The 18,076-nt window shown below is 45.0% G+C and overlaps 1 protein-coding gene and 1 non-coding gene across 2 annotated transcripts; both read right to left on the bottom strand.

Annotated features, from left to right (window-relative positions):
- Positions 1-5,205: 5,205 nt before the first annotated feature.
- On the bottom strand, positions 5,206-5,286 carry TRNAL-AAG (transfer RNA leucine (anticodon AAG)). Its single transcript has one exon. It is a non-coding gene; the product is annotated as a tRNA-Leu (tRNA).
- Positions 5,287-6,807: 1,521 nt separating this feature from the next.
- On the bottom strand, positions 6,808-10,520 carry LOC123127823 (AP-3 complex subunit delta). Its single transcript, XM_044547669.1, has 2 exons — positions 7,649-10,520; positions 6,808-6,860 (listed from the first exon to the last, which is right to left on the bottom strand). The coding sequence occupies exon 1, from the start codon at positions 10,440-10,442 to the stop codon at positions 7,671-7,673; it is 2,772 nt and encodes a 923-aa protein (XP_044403604.1). The 5' UTR covers positions 10,443-10,520; the 3' UTR covers positions 6,808-6,860; positions 7,649-7,670.
- Positions 10,521-18,076: the final 7,556 nt, after the last annotated feature.

Genomic DNA, 18,076 nt, shown 5'->3' with positions numbered 1-18,076 from the left:
TCTGCACAACATGAAATGAAGTTTTATTTAGCTAGAATTATCAAAAGGATAGAGGATCTAGATCAACTCGCAGTGCCATTTACTCATAAAGAAATCGATGATGTGATCAAATATATGTCTGTTGACAGAGCTCCGGGACCGGATGGTTTTACTGGTCATTTCCTCAAAACTTGTTGGCACGTGATTAAAGAGGACTTCTACAAGCTATGCAATCAATTCCATGATGGAAATCTGAACCTCGAAAACATCAATGAGGGTTTCATTACCTTGGTACCAAAAATTAATGCACCCACTTCAGTCAATGACTTCAGGCCCATCACCCTACTTAACTGTTGTCTCAAGATAATCACAAAGTTACTTGCCAATAGACTACAAAGAATCATCTTAAAGGTAGTGCATCATAATCAATATGGGTTTCTGAAAGGTTGATCTATCCAAGATTGTCTGGCATGGGCGTTCGAGTACATCTATCAATGTCAAGCTTCAAAAAACCAATAGTCCTCCTTAAGCTTGACTTTGCCAAGGCATTTGACACAATTGAACATGATGCCATGTTAGATATAATGAAGCACATGGGATTTAGCGATAAATGGCTACACTGAATCAAGGCTATTCTATCATCTGGCAAATCTTCAATTCTGATCAACGGTGTACCAGGGCGACAGTTTCATTGCAAAAGTGGAGTTCGACAAGGTGACCCGTTATCTCCATCGATTTTTGTGCTGGCAGCAGACCTACTTCAAGCTGTAATTAATGATGCTTTTGCTCAAGGTGCAATTCAGCTCCCTTTCCCATGCGACACTCAAAAAGACTACCCTGTCATCCAATATGCCAACCACACAATACTGGTCCTTCCTTCTTGTGAAGCACATGCAACAACGATCAAGCAAATCTTGTCTGATTATGCCACATCCATTGGACTGAAAATCAATTTTCACAAATCAACTCTTATCCCAATGAACTGTGATGATTCTCTTAGTAACAATATTGCCCAAATCTTCGGTTGCATGATTGGCAAAATGCCGTTCACCTATCTTCGGCTGCCTTTGGGATCAACAAGGCCCTCAGTCCAAGATCTAATGCCAATGGTATGTAAAGTGGAAAGATGTCTTACAGCTACCCTCAATATGATTTCTTATGGAGCAAAACTCTCACTTCTTAATTCAGTGATCACATCGTTGACAATATTTGCTCTATGCACACTCAAACTACCTATAAGTATGTTAGACAAGATAAGACGGAAATGTTTGTGGACCAAAAAGACAGAACAAGGAGAATCATGTAACTCTTTGGCTGCTTGGAGCATGATTTGCAAGCCAAATAAATGTGGTGGGATGAGCATTTTAGATCTCTGAACACACAGTGATGCCTTGCTGCTTAAATACTTACACAAGTTCTATAATCATTTGGATCTACCTTGGGTGGAATTAATCTGGAACACATACTATACCACGAAAATACCACATGCAACTAATGCATGCGGTTCCTTCTGGTGGAGAGACATCACAAAACTCATGCCCATCTACAGAGGCATAACCAAGGTCACCATCCAGGATGGACACAACACATTGCTTTGGAAAGATCTATGGATGGATGAGGTTCTTGCTAACAGCTATCCCAGGGTCTTCTCTTTCACCAAGAATGAAGATATATCAGTTCAAGCCTTCTTAACGGCTGAAACACCGGGGGAAACGTTCCAGCTTCCCCTATCAAAACGAGCACATGCATAACTGCTAGGACTACAACAAATGATGGCACCCATCAACTTGATCCAAGGGGATGACAAATGGACATGTATTTGGGGCAAAGGAGACTACACAGCCAAACAATACTACTCGCACTACTTCAGAGAGATCAGTGCCCACCAATCTTACAAATAGCTTTGGAAATCCAAGGTAACCATGAAAATCAAAGTGTTTGGATGGCTTCTTCTATCAGACAGGCTCAACACAAGAAATATGCTCAAGAGGAGACATTACAACATTGGAGATAACTACACATGCCTTCTATGTGACTCACCTACCGAGGAAACTTTGGAACATATCTTCACCTGCCCATTTAGCCAAGAATGCTGGTCACACCTTAACATCGGCTGGATAACACAAGGAACAAGACTCCAATGGATAGAAAAGGCAAAATCTACATGGAATAGGCCAATGTTCATGGATATTTTTTTACAGGCTGCACGGAGCATATGGAAAGAGAGGAACAACAAGCACTTCAGAGGGATCATACCCTCAAAAACCTCCTGGCTGGCTCGGTTGAGAGAAGACCTCTCCCTATTTTATATAGGGTGGGAGAAAAACACAACCCCTTTCTGACCTCTTTTGTTTCTAGTCTCTAGCATCCTTTCTTAGTTCTTTCTGTCTCCTTTTTATCACACCCCCTCCCCCCAATTCCTTCATGGCAATGGATGTAAGGTTATGACTTTGTAAGACCTTTTTGATACTATAATTAATACATACAGTAGGAGCCTCTCCTACTGTTTCAAGTGGCTCTAGCCATTCTTGAGCTCACATGTGACCATGCCAGGTTATGGTTTGTGCCCCCTGACGACGACTTTGTCAAGTTTAAAACGGACGCATCAATAAGATCAGACATGTGCATGGAGGCTAGAGGGGTGTCTCGTTCCGCTACATGGTGCAAACCTCGTGATGGGGTCGCAAACTCGATGATTGATGAAGCTTTGGCTCTTCGTGATGGCGTCCTGCTTGCTAAGATCAGAGGTTTTAGAGATGTTATCATGGAGATAGACTGCTTGGAGGTCGTGCACCTTTGGAATTTTCGCCACAACTCGCATTCGGTTGTGACTCCGCTTATACTAGAAATAGGGGACTTATCTTTGAATCTTAGTTCTTTCACTAGTGAGCATGTTCCTAGCTCCTCCAACTCCCTGTCCCACCTCTGTGCCAAATGAGCTTGTTCGTTGGAGATGACTAAGAATTGGTTTGAGTCTATACCTCCTTTCCTAGCCAGCAACCTGATGGCTGACTATTCCCAGTATTCTACGCAAAATAAAAAATAGTACAATGGAATTCATTTTCAGATGCAGCGTGTTTCCTAAGTACGTTATGGAGTGGATCATTGCCTCTCTACTAAACCATCAACATGTATGTGAGGTGCCCAACCATCAACATGGATATGACGTGCCCAACGGCACTAGCTATTCTCGTGTTATCTCTAGCCGCCTCCTATCTAAAACAAATAGCTTAGGGTTCCTCTGCCGGCGCCACCACCGCTGTCGATCCGCCTCATCTTCGGTGGCCTTATGGCCATGAGGGCGCGGTGGATTCCGATCTTTGCCGGTGGAAGGGGCTCAGTTTTAGATGCGTTCTTTGAGTTTTGTTACGGTTTGTGTCCTACTCAGGAAGGCCAGATGACGGTAGCTATCTAAAAATAAAATAAGGTTCTTCCCGCCTAGCCCTCGTTTCGGTGGTGCATCTAGCATCGTCGATGGGCGTGTGGAGATATGTCTCTGGCGGATCTGTCTTCGGTTGATTTGCTCAGACCTGGTCATTGTTTGTTGTTTGTCCAGGTGTTTTTTGGTTAGATCCTTCTCATCTAAGCTACTCTTCATCGGCGGCAGTTGTCGTTCTGTCGCGCTGTCCGACTTTCCGACTGTCTGCTATAATAAGTTTTTCCTGCTCTGGCAAATGAGGTGCAATGACGGCGGCGCGCCTTCGGGTCATTTAGTGCTTATAGTCGTCTACAGATATGGATGTAACTTTTGTTATATTTTTCTTGTGTTCATTGTACTGCCATGATCGAAAATGAATAGATTGAAAGTTTTCCCGCAAAAAACAAAACTAGCTGTACAGATGAAAAAAAGCTTTTTATCCATATTGTTTGCACGTGAATCTCGCTAGAATTGAAACATAAGGACAGAAGTTAAAAGAAAAACAAGAAATATAGTTGACCAGAGTGGGATTAGATAGAAAAAAGTTCATCATCCATATTGTTTGCACGTGAATCCAGCTAGAATTGGAACGTAAGAACAGAAGCTAAAAGAAAAAACATTTGAAAAAAAACTTAGGGTTCCTCTGCCGGCGCCACCACCGCTGACGATCCGCCTCATCTTCGGTGGCCTTATGGCTATGAGGGCGCGGTGGATTCCGATCTTTGCTGGTGGAAGGGGCTCAGTTTTAGATGCGTTCTTTGAGTTTTGTTACGGTTTGTGTCCTACTCAGGAAGGCGAGATGACGGTAGCTATCTAAAAATAAAATAATATTCTCCCCGCCTAGCCCTCGTTCCGGTGGTGCATCTAGCATCGTCGATGGGCGTGTGGAAGTATGTCTCTGGCGGATCTGTTTTCGGTTGATTTGCTCAGACCTGGTCATCGTCCGTTGTTTGTCCAGGTGTTTTTTGGTTAGATCCTTCTCATCTAAGCTACTCTTCATCGGCGGCAGTTGTCGTTCTGTCGCGCTGTCCGACTTCTCGACTGTCTGCTATAATAAGTTTTGCCTGCTCTGGCAAATGAGGTGCAATGACGGCGGCGCGCCTTCGGGTCATTTAGTTCTTATAGTCGTCTACAGATATTGTACTGCCATGATCGAAAATGAATAGATTGAAAGTTTTCCCGCAAAAAACAGAACTAGCTATACAGATGAAAAAAAGCTTTTTATCCATATTGTTTGCACGTGAATCTCGCTAGAATTGAAACATAAGGACAGAAGTTAAAAGAAAAACAAGAAATATAGTTGACCAGAGTGGGATTAGATAGAAAAAAGTTCATCATCCATATTGTTTGCACGTGAATCCAGCTAGAATTGGAACGTAAGAACAGAAGCTAAAAGAAAAAACAGGTGAAAAAAAGCTTTTTATCCATATTGTTTGCACGTGAATCTCGCTAGAATTGAAACATAAGGACAGAAGTTAAAAGAAAAACAAGAAATATAGTTGACCAGAGTGGGATTAGATAGAAAAAAGTTCATCATCCATATTGTTTGCACGTGAATCCAGCTAGAATTGGAACGTAAGAACAGAAGCTAAAAGAAAAAACAGGTGAAAAAAAGCTTTTTATCCATATTGTTTGCACGTGAATCTCGCTAGAATTGAAACATAAGGACAGAAGTTAAAAGAAAAACAAGAAATATAGTTGACCAGAGTGGGATTACATAGAAAAAAGTTCATCATCCATATTGTTTGCACGTGAATCCAGCTAGAATTGGAACGTAAGAACAGAAGCTAAAAGAAAAAACGGTTGTGTGACCAGAGTGGGATTTGAACCCACGCCCTTTCGGACCAGAGCCTTAATCTGGCGCCTTAGACCAACTCGGCCATCTGATCACAGTGGCACTCATTTGATAGCATCTTATATAGTCGCTCCGTCCCGAATTACTTGCGTACTACTGTAACATGTATTAAACATACTACTAACATAAGTATTGCCCATGATTGTTGTGCACTTTCACGGCCCCGTTTGCTTGAATTGATCCATACGATCTTTTTCTTCTTCCTTATTCTAGGAAAGGCATGCATGGATCCGCTGTTCGCGTGCAAATCTAGCTAACACCGTGCGTGGGGATCATCGTTCCATTGCTGTATAACAATCTTATGCCTCGTGCTTGTACGCGTGTAATGTACTGCCCTCTTCGACAGCGCTCAGAGCTTGGCATACCGGACATCCATGGCGCGTTGTCTGTTGGCATTCAGCTGGACCGGTGCTTGCCCATGTGTTCCGATCGATATAAAAGAAGTGCTTCCGCAGCTGCAGCCATGACCCATCACGCGAAAGCCCTTTGGCAGAGCGCGATCAGGTGAAGTCCCGTGAGGCCATGCCCTTCATTCTCCTGCACGGCCGGCGTCCTTCAGCAGTTTTTTTTAGAAAACATAAGCAAACTGTACCAAGTCCCCAAGCCTGCAAATTGGTTGCGTCTCGCATCATTCGTTAGAGACAGTCGCAGGCTCGCCGGGGGAGAGGGTATTGCGAGCGAAATTGCACAAAGCCGTTCAGCTCTATTCTACGCCCTCCGTTCCTAAATACTCCCTCCGTTCCAAATTACTTGTCGCACATATGGATGTATCTAGATGTATTTTAGTTCTAGATACATCCATTTCAGCAACAAGTAATTTGGAACGGAGGGAGTATTTGTCTTTTTAGAATTTCAAATGGATTACCACATACGGATATATATAGACATATTTTAGAGTGTAGATCCACTCACTTTGCTCCGTATGTAGTCACTTGTTGAAATCTCTAGAAAAATAAATATTTAGGAACGGAGGGAATAGAAAATTAGGTTCTATGATCAAGAAAAAGAGTACCTATAATCACGTGAAAAGCGTGGATGCTTATGCAGAGGCAGGGACAGGATTCGAACCTGCAGTCTTGGCCATGAGCCTGATAAGTCGACCAATTCCTCGGGGCGGGGAGGGGGGCATGGAACTATTTAAGTGCTTGCCAATGAAAAATATAAGAAAAAAGAAAATGCGCAAAAAGTGAACAACACATCAACGTATTCTTTTTCGACCCAAGGGCCTCCCTGCCCCAATTTTCATTTCCATGAAAACTGAACAACAACCAAGTCCCACATCAAGATACCCATTCTGTCAGGTGGCACATGCCACACAGACTGACCTCGCAACCTCCAAACCATCATACAGCTACACTCAGCCTCGAGAACCAAAACACCACAGGAGCCAACTAAATTCTCGAAGACCTCAAACAGAACAAAACAGAGCTCAGTCCTAGAGTACCACCAAAAACCCACCAAGTTCACAGCCACCTTGCAACATTTGACTTACCATAGGCTGCCACCCTTTTCGACGATGGAAGATTTCAACCGCTACTAGCTGAAGCTTTTTTGCCCCTTGTCGTTGCACCTTTTGCAGGTTTCCCGAAAGGTCAGCCAGCAAAAATCCTGAGAAACTACACTGCTGTAGGATCAAAAGGGAACTTTTTGTTGAAATGCGCAGCATTTCTTGCTTTCAGATTGCCCACAGCACAACAAAAATTAGCTGTGTGTCCTTACCATCGAAGGCTAACACATACTTACAAAGATCATTTACTGTCTCTACTCGAAAATCAATACCAAAACACACATTTCACTACAATCCAGAACTCCAGATATATCTAGCAATAGAACGCTGCAGAAATAGAGGGTCTATAGCTTATTTCTCCTCACAAAACAAACATCTATCACTTCCCACTCCACATCTTTTATCTAAGACGTCTCTAGTCAAAATACTCCTTTTAAACATCAACCACACAAAAAAAAGAACTTTGATTTTCACGGGCACTTTCATGTACCACATTTTCTTAAATGGGCATCTAGTTTAACTAGCCTCTGGGATAGTATACAAAGACCTAACAGAAAATTTACCAGAAGAGGTTAACATCCATGTACGCCAACCACAAAACAAACATCTATCACCTCCCACTCCACATCTTTTATCTAAGACGTCTCTAGTCAAAATACTCTTTTTAAACACCAACCACACACAAAAAAAAAGAACTTTGATTTTCACTGGCACTTTCATGTACCACATTTTCTTAAATGGGCATCTAGTTTAACTAGCCTCTGGGATAGTATACAAAGACCTAACAGAAAATTTACCAGAAGAGGTTAACATCCATGTACACCTATGTTCTTCCTCATTCAAATGAACATTACAACACATCAACTTGTATTTCGTAATTGTGACTTACCAAGCAAAAAAAATCTCGGCAGCTACAGAAGGAAATCTTGAACAACCGGAGCTTGAGGTGCAACATCAGGCTGAGTACTAGGTCTTTCTCTGTGCGTATGTTTTCCTTGACGATGCCCACTCCTAGAAGAGGTTCTATGCTTTCTCGGCTCTTTCTTATCACTGTCAGGAGGTATTGTGCTCTTCTCTTTAGTAAGATCGTGTTGCTTACTTGTCCTAGAACTTGAAGTAGAAAGGCTTCCAGTATCAGCATATATGTTCTGTATCCATTGAGAACTAGATTCGCCAGTGTCCATTTTTTTGCCCATGACTTCTGACTTATCTGCAGCCTTTAGAATATTTGCACTAGTCATCATAGAACTTAGGAAATCTTCGCCATCCAATTTCACTACTTTTGGTCTGGACCTCATGGCCTTCAATTTTTTCCCAGCAGATACAGGCTGGACAGTCTCGGATTTATCCTCCATGGCACTTGCATTCTCAGCGGAAAGAAGAGGATCATTGGCACGAGGGTAGCTATTTGCGTCATCCTCAGCTTTTCCTGTTGGGAGATAGTATATCCCGTGCCGTTTACGGTGCTCAAAAAGAGAAGATGAATCAACTGACACTACTGCAGGCTCATCTCTAGTCTCTACAGAATGACAGTTGCGAGAGATAAAAGAGATTGAAGTTGACAGAATAGTGTCATCTTCACTTAAAATGTCAGCAAGTTCAGACAGATTTTCATGCAAGACAAGATCCTCAGGAAGGGAAATTTTCTTCTGGGCATTCACAGAAACAGGCCTTAATTCCTGAGAGAATACTTTTTGCATACTATTAATAAGCTCCACGACCCGGTTATGCTTGTTATGATCACTGACCTTCCTTTCCTTCAACTCCCAGATCTCTCTTAACAAATGGACAAAACCAATCAGGTTGCGTGCCCTCTCCAGGACCTCAACTTCCTTGGACTCAACAAGTGGCCCAACCGTTGTTTCAATCAAGTTAATCATGTAAACTATTGATTTGTTTGAAAAGGGGTCATTTTTAGCTGTGCCTGGCATAATGATTTGTTCTTCAGCAGGTTGAGTTTCAGACTTGCTTCCCCTACTAACAGTTTGATCAACAGCTAACTCATCAAACACTAGATCCGATTCCTTGTTTGAATCATTCGAACTCTCTACATATAAATTGCAACAGAAGGTGACCACTTTAAGTACTGCCTGGATGTACACAGCTCTCACTGACATTGGCAAGAGGCTAGTCCTTGGCTGTGACAGTGCCTCAACAAGCTCAACAGGATCCTTGCTACAATCAATATACTCACCAGAGACCCATGCAGCAGCAGAAAGAACAGAGCATAGGAGATTGTTCCCAAGCAAAGCAGGATCAATTAAGAGAGATCGAGCTGAACGGACAAGCTCTGGCCGTGCATCATGCACCCTAAGTCCCACATCAACAAGCTGGCGACCAATCTCATCCCCCTGCGCACAGTGCAAGCTCCTAGCCATATCTGCGAGTAGTGAGATATACCAATCAAAATCTGACACCAGCTCATATACATTGCGCCCACATGCTGCTAGGACGGCCCCAAGAATATCATTTGCAAACTCTGGGTCTGACCTTGCGGCATGACTGACCAGCATGCCAGCAATATCCATGACATTGTTTTCATCAACCATTCCCATCATAAGGTGCAATGCCTCCCTACGGATGTTTGAGTCAGCATCACCCAGTGACAGGGCAATCACATCACGACTCTCATTGACAGTTGATGCATATGCTGGGCCAAGCATACCAAGTGCCAAGAGGCCAAGATAGCGCAGGTTAGGATCATCAGAAGCAGCAAGGAATTCCTTGACTTTCCCAATGGCAAGGCTCACTGCGGCACCATGCGCCGGTAGTGCAGTTAGCACCGTGCGGACACACTCGAATGTCAGCGACATGGCTGAAGAACGAGTGAGGAGCTGGCAGACTGGATCAACAATCCGTGCGGCTAGACGTGACTCCAGAGGAGCCAGCCTAGCAAATATCTTGAGCACCTTGATGAGCGCCCAGTTGGAGCGGGATGTGGTTAGCAGATTGTAAAGGTCAGGCGCGAGAGGCAGGAATGGGGCCACATCAGCCGGCGGCGCCGACAGCTCACAGAAGGCGGATGCAGCCGCAGTTGACGCCCGTGGGTCGGACGAAGCAAGACATGCAGCCAGTGGCTTGAAGAGGACCGGCACACCAGTAGACGGGGAGGCGGCTATGATGCGCGCTGCGGCAGCGATAGCGCGTGGGCTGCCACGGGACAGGTGGGGCACGAGGTCGTGCGCGAGGTGGACGGCGAGGTCGGGCGCGGCGGCTGCGGCGGGGGAGGCAAGGAGCTGGAGCGCGAGGGCGCATACGTGGTGGGAGGCGGCGGCGGAGGTGGAAGGAGAGAGGTCCTTGTGGATCTGGTGGGTGGCGAGCGGGAGGAGGGAGAGCGAGGCGGGGTGGAGCGACAGCGAGGCGGCGAGATAGGCGAGGCGCTTGTGTGGGAGGTGCGGCGAGGCGAGGAGCTCGATGGCGGGGAACGCGTGCGGGTGAGAGACGACGGGGACGAAGTGGAGGGAGGAGAGGTAGGTGAACTTCTGGAGCGCGACGGCCTTGGTTGCCGCGTCCGGGGCGCGGATCTCACGGTGGATCTCGGAGAGGGCGCGGCCAACGGCCAACGACTCGCCGGCGGCTGAAGGGTCGGCGCGGAGGGACTTGACGAGATCGTCCAGCGAGCGCTGGAAGAGGGTGTCCACCAGTGACGGCGCCGTCGACGGGGCCGACGGGGCGGAAGCCATCACAGAGGTGGGAGAGGAAAGAAGTCCAGATCACCTCCTGGGGTTTCATAAACCGGCTAATCCACCCCCTCAGCTCTAAAACCAGTCAAGTAACCCCCTGAAGTCTCTAATACCAGGGAAATCACCCCTTTGCGCTGATTATAGTGGTTTCTGAGGGCAGTTTTCCTTGCGTGACGTTGGACTACTGCCACATAGGCTTGATGGAAAGCGCCAGTTCAAGCTCGTCCTCGCATGTTCTCTTGTTCCTCTCCTCCCGTGTACGTCAGCATGGCAGACAACTAAAGTTCGTCCTCCCCTGTTCCCAAGTTCCTCTCCTCCCCTATTCGTCACCATGGTCGTCAGTCCCGGGATTGTCTTCAGCGCTCGGCCTCCGCGGTAACATGAGGTCGCCAATCGCCTTTGCAAGCAAGTTGGACACACTTGCTGAAGTTGTGATAGCAAGCTTCAGAGTTTGCAAAGAAGCTAGAGATTCAAGAAAAGCTAGGTGCACAGAAGCTTTTTGAAGTTCAGAAAATGAAGAAACTTGCAATGCTGTTCTGGCTTGTTTCAGTTGTTTTACCATTTGTCTGTGTAAAGTGTAATGGTAGTGTTGTCTTAGTTAGTATGAGGGTGAATTAAGCAGTACTTTGGCATTGTGGCAGGTTGAGAGATAATAAAAAGTAGTGAATGTAATGTAGAACTATTACTGAATTTTGGCCATGTCCTGCTTCTTAATTTTCCTTTTCAAATTAGCAGTATTTGGGTTGTATGATGTTGCTCATTTTCTATGTGAATTGGCAGTATTCTCAGTGTTGTATTAGCTGACCGAAACTGTAGCATTTTTGATTGGTTTGGCATTGGTTGGTTTTGCTCTGCCGGCTGCCGCCGCGTCGTCGAAGGAAAGAAGGGAGACAAGTCCAAAACAGGAGGAGCAGTTAACAAGACCCACCACATCAAGCTGATATGGCAGTCGTCCAACGCCCCGCAAGCAAAACCACCTGCAGAAACCACTATAATCAGCGCAAGGGGGTGATTTAAATGGTATTAGAGACCTCAGGGGGTTACTTAACTGGTTTTAGAGCTTAGGGGGTGAATTAGCCGGTTTGTGAAACCCCAGGGGGTGATCTGGACTTCTTTCGGTGGGAGAGTGGTTGCCTGGTGGATCTGTCCTCTGTGCGTCCGCGCAGGTTAGGTCGATCTCATTGCAACGATGAGGGCCTAGTTAGAATAGCAAAATAGCCACCATGAGTCAAATCTAGTAATTCCTATCTAAATTATACTCCATACCATAAAGATTAATTTTAGACTTAGTACAACGCCCAAACTGCAATAACCACTAAGCTTGCTAGTACTACTATTAATCTTTTACTATAATTTGCTAGGAGTATCAAATTGAGTACCAAATTAAATGATAGATGCGATAAGATTTTAGGGAGGTCACCGGCCTTGAAAATAAACTTTCAAAAACCTTCTTTGACACCCACAATGACCTTAATCTTGATAGCATAAGGCAAAGCATGTCTTTCTTCCTTTCCCATGTAATTTTTTTGGGCTTCCTCTATCTGAAGGATCAACTTTCAACACTTTGATGGTAAAATTACTGAAAATTTACTTTCTTGAACGAGAAAGCACTTCATCGCAACAGGTCACACGACGTTGGTCAAGGCGGTTCATGGGCATACCGACCTCCATCGACATACCGACTGAGGTCTTGCAATTTATGGACAAGATAAGAAGGGACTCACTAGGGACATACTTCAATAAAGTCTTCGGTGTCAAAATAAATCGAGAGATCATCTTTCATCCCACCATTCTTGGCTGGTTGGGAGTGCTTAACCTCAAAATGTTCGTCCTCGCTTTACAGCTCTGTTGGCCCTGGGTTGAATGGATGGAGTGGACTTGGTTGTTTCATGTCCCAGGTTCAACTAAGCAATGAACTGGATCATGTTACGACACATCCATGAATTCTTTTAACACTGGTGATTCACGTCCCAACTTCAACTCCACACTAACCAAGCTGCAACACCATCCCGTGGAAGATGACGACCTTCGGGCGCTACTCTGTGGACTCTACTTATTGTGCCCGATTCATCGGGGCAACCGCCACCATCTTCAAGACCACCATCTAGAAAATTTGGGCTCCTCCCAAATGTAAGTTATTCGCTTGGCTCGTCATTCAAAATCGATCTCAGAAGGCGGATCATCTTTGCCAAGTGTGGATGGCCTAATTATTGGATTTGCTCTTTGTGCACTAGAACTCTGAAAATTGTGGGGCATTTTCCTTCCCAATGTCGTTTCTTGATCCGGATTTGGAATATGATGAAGGATTGGCTTGTTATCTTTAGCTCATACCGAGCTCTTGGCATAGGTTCAACGGCGTCAAAACTTGGTGAATAGACATAATGCACGGTGGGCACGCTAGACAATTGTTGTAACCTCTCCTTCATAAACATCGCAATAGCGTTGGAAAAAGTGTTTTATTTACCTCAAGATTAGTTGATGCGGAGCATCCTACGTTCATCCCCATGTACACTATGACGACTCCCCAAGACCCAAGAGGACATAAGACGCAGTGGCGGAGCCAAGGGGGGACGAGCAGGGGCCAGCCCCCCCCCCCCAAAGGATCGAACGATATACTTGGAGACGTACAGGCAACGAGCCCATAATCGCACATACAATGTAGTTGCCCCCCCCCCCTAATCTCAAGTTCTTAATGTGTACTTTACAAAAAGAAGAGAAAAAAGCCCATAGTAAAAGCCCATTAGCGGTCAGTTGACAACGTAACCTCCGGTATAGTCTCCTGGACTCCGTTCTTTCGTCCATAATTAGCTTGTATGTGGGTAGAGATTAGGCGCTGCTGCCGCCGCCGTAGTGTGCCCTTGCCGCCGGTCTAACTCTGATCCCCTACTGCCTACTCTGCATCTCACAATCTTATTCATACGGCGAGTTGGAGACGCAACGTACTTCACTAGTTCAGCCAAGAAACTAGCAGGTTAGCACATCACAGTATACTAATTTCTCTTGATTTTTATCTCGTATCAGTTTTGAAATTATACATTGGATTTAGTTGTTTTTTCTGATTTGAGATGCTATTAAGAATTCATATCTTGTAGGCATCCTAGAAATTTTCATGATGCAGATTATCTTGTATGAGTTCCTTTTTGTGGTGTAAAAATTTCCTACTATATGAGTATAGAATTCAGAAACTAAAATTCCTCAACTATGAAGAGAAAAGACGCTGACAAACAACACTAAGATTAATTCGCTCTCTGAGATGGTTGCTTCTGAAACTGGCCCTATCTTATGAGGAGTAAAAACGCTGCCAAACGTTGCGGAAAAAAAGTTTGCCAAACACCATTAAGGTTAATTCATTTTCTAAGCCAGTTGCTTCGAATTGTCAAATTGTTAATGAAGCTGACGTGCAAGTGCTCAACCTGTTGGGGAACGTAGCAGAAATTCAAAAATTTTCCTACGTAACACCAAGATCTATCTATGGAGAGACCAGCAACGAGTAGAAAGGGGAGTGCATCTACATACCCTTGTAGATCGCTAAGCGGAAGTGTTCAAGTGAACGGGGTTGATGGAGTCGTACTCGTCGTGATTCAGATCACCGATGATCCTAGTGCCGAACGGACGGCACCTCCGCGTTCAACACACGTACAGCTCGACGATGTCTCCCACGCCTTGATCCAGCAAGGAGAGAGGGAGAGGTTGAGGAAGACTCCATCCAGCAGCAGCACAACGGCGTGGTGGTGATGGAGGAGCGTGGCAATCCTGCAGGGCTTCGCCAAGCACCTACGGGAGAGGAGGAGGTGTCACGGGAGGGAGGGAGGCGCCAAGGGCTCAGGTGTGGATGCCCTCCCTCCCCTCCACTATATATAGGGGCAGGGGAGAAGGGGGAGGCGCAGCCTTGCCCCCTACTCCAAGAAAGGGGTGCGGCCAAGAGGGGGGAGGAGTCCATCCTCCCCAAGGCACCTCGGAGGTGCCTTCCCCCTCGAGGACTCTTCCCTCTAGGGTTCCCTAGGCGCATGGGCCTCTTGGGGCTGGTGCCCTTGGCCCATGTAGGCCAAGGCGCACCCCCTACAGCCCATGTGGCCCCCCGGGGCAGGTGGCCCCACCCGGTGGGCCCCCGGGACCCTTCCGGTGGTCCCGGTACAATACCGATGACCCCGAAACTTGTCCCGATGGCCGAAACAGGACTTCCTATATATAAATCTTTACCTCCGGACCATTCCGGAACTCCTCGTGACGTCCGGGATCTCATCCGGGACTCCGAACAACATTCGGTTACCACATACAAGCTTCCTTTATAACCCTAGCGTCATCGAACCTTAAGTGTGTAGACCCTACGGGTTCGGGAGACATGCAGACATGACCGAGACGTTCTCCGGTCAATAACCAACAGCGGGATCTGGATACCCATGTTGGCTCCCACATGTTCCACGATGATCTCATCGGATGAACCACGATGTCAAGGACTTAATCAATCCCGTATTCAATTCCCTTTGTCTATCGGTATGTTACTTGCCCGAGATTCGATCGTCGGTATCCAATACCTTGTTCAATCTCGTTACCGGCAAGTCACTTTACTCGTTCCGTAACACATCATCCCGTGATCAACTCCTTGGTCACATTGCGCATATGATGATGTCCTACCGAGTGGGCCCAGAGATACCTCTCCGTTTACACGGAGTGACAAATCCCAGTCTCGATCCGCATAAAACAATAGATACTTTCGGAGATACCTGTAGTGCACCTTTATAGTCACCCAGTTACGTTGTGACGTTTGATACACCCAAAGCACTCCTACGGTATCCAGGAGTTACACGATCTCATGGTCAAAGGAAGAGATACTTGACATTGGCAAAGCTCTAGCAAATGAACTACACGATCTTTTGTGCTAGTCTTAGGATTGGGTCTTGTCCATCACATCATTCTCCTAATGATGTGATCCCGTTATCAACGACATCCAATGTCCATAGCCAGGAAACCATGACTATCTGTTGATCACAACGAGCTAGTCAACTAGAGGCTCACTAGGGACATATTGTGGTCTATGTATTCACACGTGTATTACGATTTCCGGATAATACAGTTATAGCATGAATAAAAGACAATTATCATGAACAAGGAAATATAATAATAATACTTTTATTATTGCCTCTAGGGCATATTTCCAACAGTCTCCCACTTGCACTAGAGTCAATAATCTAGTTCACATCGCCATGTGATTAACACTCACAGGTCACATCGCCATGTGACTAATACCCAAGAGTTTACTAGAGTCAGTAGTCTAGTTCACATCACTATGTGATTAACACTCAATGAGTTTTATGTTTGATCATGTTGCTTGTGAGAGAGGTTTTAGTCAACGGGTCTGAACCTTTCAGATCCGTGTGTGCTTTACAAATCTCTATGTCATCTCCTAGATGCAGCTACCACGCTCTATTTGGAGCTATTCCAAACAACTGTTCTACTTGGAGCTATTCTAAATTATTGCTCCATTATATGTATCCGGTCTCTCTACTCAGAGCTATCCGGATAGGTGTCAAGCTTGCATCGTCGTAACCTTTACGACGAACTCTTTTACCACCTCCATAATCGAGAAAATTCCTTAGTCCACTAGTTACTAAGGATAACTTTGACCGCTGTCCTGTGAGCCATTCTTGGATCACTCTTGTACCCCTTGACTGACTCATGGCAAGGCACACTTCAGGTGCGGTACACAGCATAGCATACTGAAGAGCCTACGTCTTAAGCATAGGGGACGACCTTCGTCCTTTCTCTCTATTCTGCCGTGGTCGAGCTTTAAGTCTTAACTTCGTACCTTACAACTCAGGCAAGAACTCCTTCTTTGACTGGTCCATCTTGAACACCTTCAAGATCATGTCAAGGTATGTGCTCATTTGAAAGTATTATTAAGCATTTTGATCTATCCTTATAGATCTTGATGCTCAATGTTCAAGTAGCTTAATCCAGGCTTTCCATTAAAAAACACTTTCAAAATAACCCTATATGCTTTCCAGAAAATTCTACGTCATTTCTGATCAACAATATGTCAACAACATATACTCATCAGAAATTCTATAGTGCTCCCACTCACTTCTTTGGAAATACAAGTTTCTCATAAACTTTGTACAAACCCAAAATCTTTGATCATCATCAAAGCATACATTCCAACTCCGAGATGCTTACTCCAGTCCTTAGAAGGATCGCTGGAGCTAGCATACCTTTTAGCATCCTTAGGATCGACAAACCTTTTCTGATTGTATTGCATACAACCTTTCCTTATGAAAACTGGTAAGGAAACTCGTTTTGACATCCGTCTGCCAGATTTCATAAATGCAGCTAATGCTAACATGATTCCGACGGATTTTAAGCATCGCTACGAATGAGAAAATCTCATTGTAGTCAACTCCTTGAACTTGTGAAAAACTCTTCACCACAAGTCGAGCTTCACAGACGGTGAAATTTCCGTCCATGTCCATCTTCTTCTTAAAAGATCCATTTATCTCAATGGCTTGCCGATCATCGGGCAAGTCCACCAAAGTCCATGGATCCGTTCTCGGATTTTATGGCCTCTAGCCATTTATCGGAATTCGGGCCCACCATTGCTTCTCCATAGCTCGTAGGTTCATTGTTGTCCAGCAACATGACTTCCAAGACAGGATCACCTTACCACTCCGAAGTAGTATGTGTCCTTGTCGTCCTACGAGGTTCGGTAGTGACTTGATCCGAAGCTTCATGATCACTATCATAAGCTTCCACTTCAATTGGTGTAGGTGCCACAGGAACAACTTCCTGTGCCCTGCCACACACTAGTTGAAGAGACGGTTCAATAACCTCATCAAGTCTCCACCATCCTCCCACTCAACTCTTTCGAGAGAAACCTTTCCTCGAGAAAGGACCCGATTCAAGAAACAATCCATATTGCTTTCGGATCTGAATTAGGAGGTATACCCAACTGTTTTGGGTGTCCTATGAAGATGCATTTTATCCGCTTTGGGTTCGAGCTTAATCCTGAAACTTTTTCACATAAGCGTCGCAGCCCCAAACCTTTAAGAAACGACAACTTAGGTTTCTCTAAACCATAATTCATACGGTGTCATCTCATCGGAATTACGTGGTGCCCTATTTAAAGTGAATGTGGTTGTCTCTAATGCCTAACCCATGAACGATAGTGGTAATTCGATAAGAGACATCATGGTACGCACCATATCCAATAGGGTGCAACTATGATGTTCGGACACACCATCACACTATGGTGTTCCAGGCGGTATTAATTGTGAAACAATTTCCACAATGTCTTAATTGTGTGCCAAAACTCGTAGCTCAGATATTCATCTCTATGATCATATCATAGACATTTTATCCTCTTGTCACAATGATCTGCTACTTCACTCTGAAATTACTTGAACCATTCAATAATTCAGACTGGTGTTTCATCAAGTAAATATACTCAACATTTACTCGAATCATCTGTGAAGTAAGAACATAATGATATTCACTGCATGCCTCAGCACTCATTCGACTGCACACATCAAAATGTGTTACTTCCAATAAGTTGCTATCTTGTTCCATCTTTACTGAAACCGAGGCTTTTCAGTCATCTTGCTTATGTGGTATGATTTGCATATCTCAAGTGATTCAAAATC

This window comes from Triticum aestivum, chromosome 1B (assembly GCF_018294505.1).
Source record: "Triticum aestivum cultivar Chinese Spring chromosome 1B, IWGSC CS RefSeq v2.1, whole genome shotgun sequence".
Taxonomy (NCBI): domain Eukaryota; kingdom Viridiplantae; phylum Streptophyta; class Magnoliopsida; order Poales; family Poaceae; genus Triticum; species Triticum aestivum.
Note: the sequence above shows the minus strand (reverse complement) of the source record. Positions and strands in the feature narration are given on the sequence as shown.

What these genes read in the sequence shown, in the direction of transcription:
- LOC123127823 (XM_044547669.1), bottom strand. Translation starts at nt 10,442, where the DNA reads ATGGCTTCCGCCCCGTCGGCCCCGTCGACGGCGCCGTCACTGGTGGAC.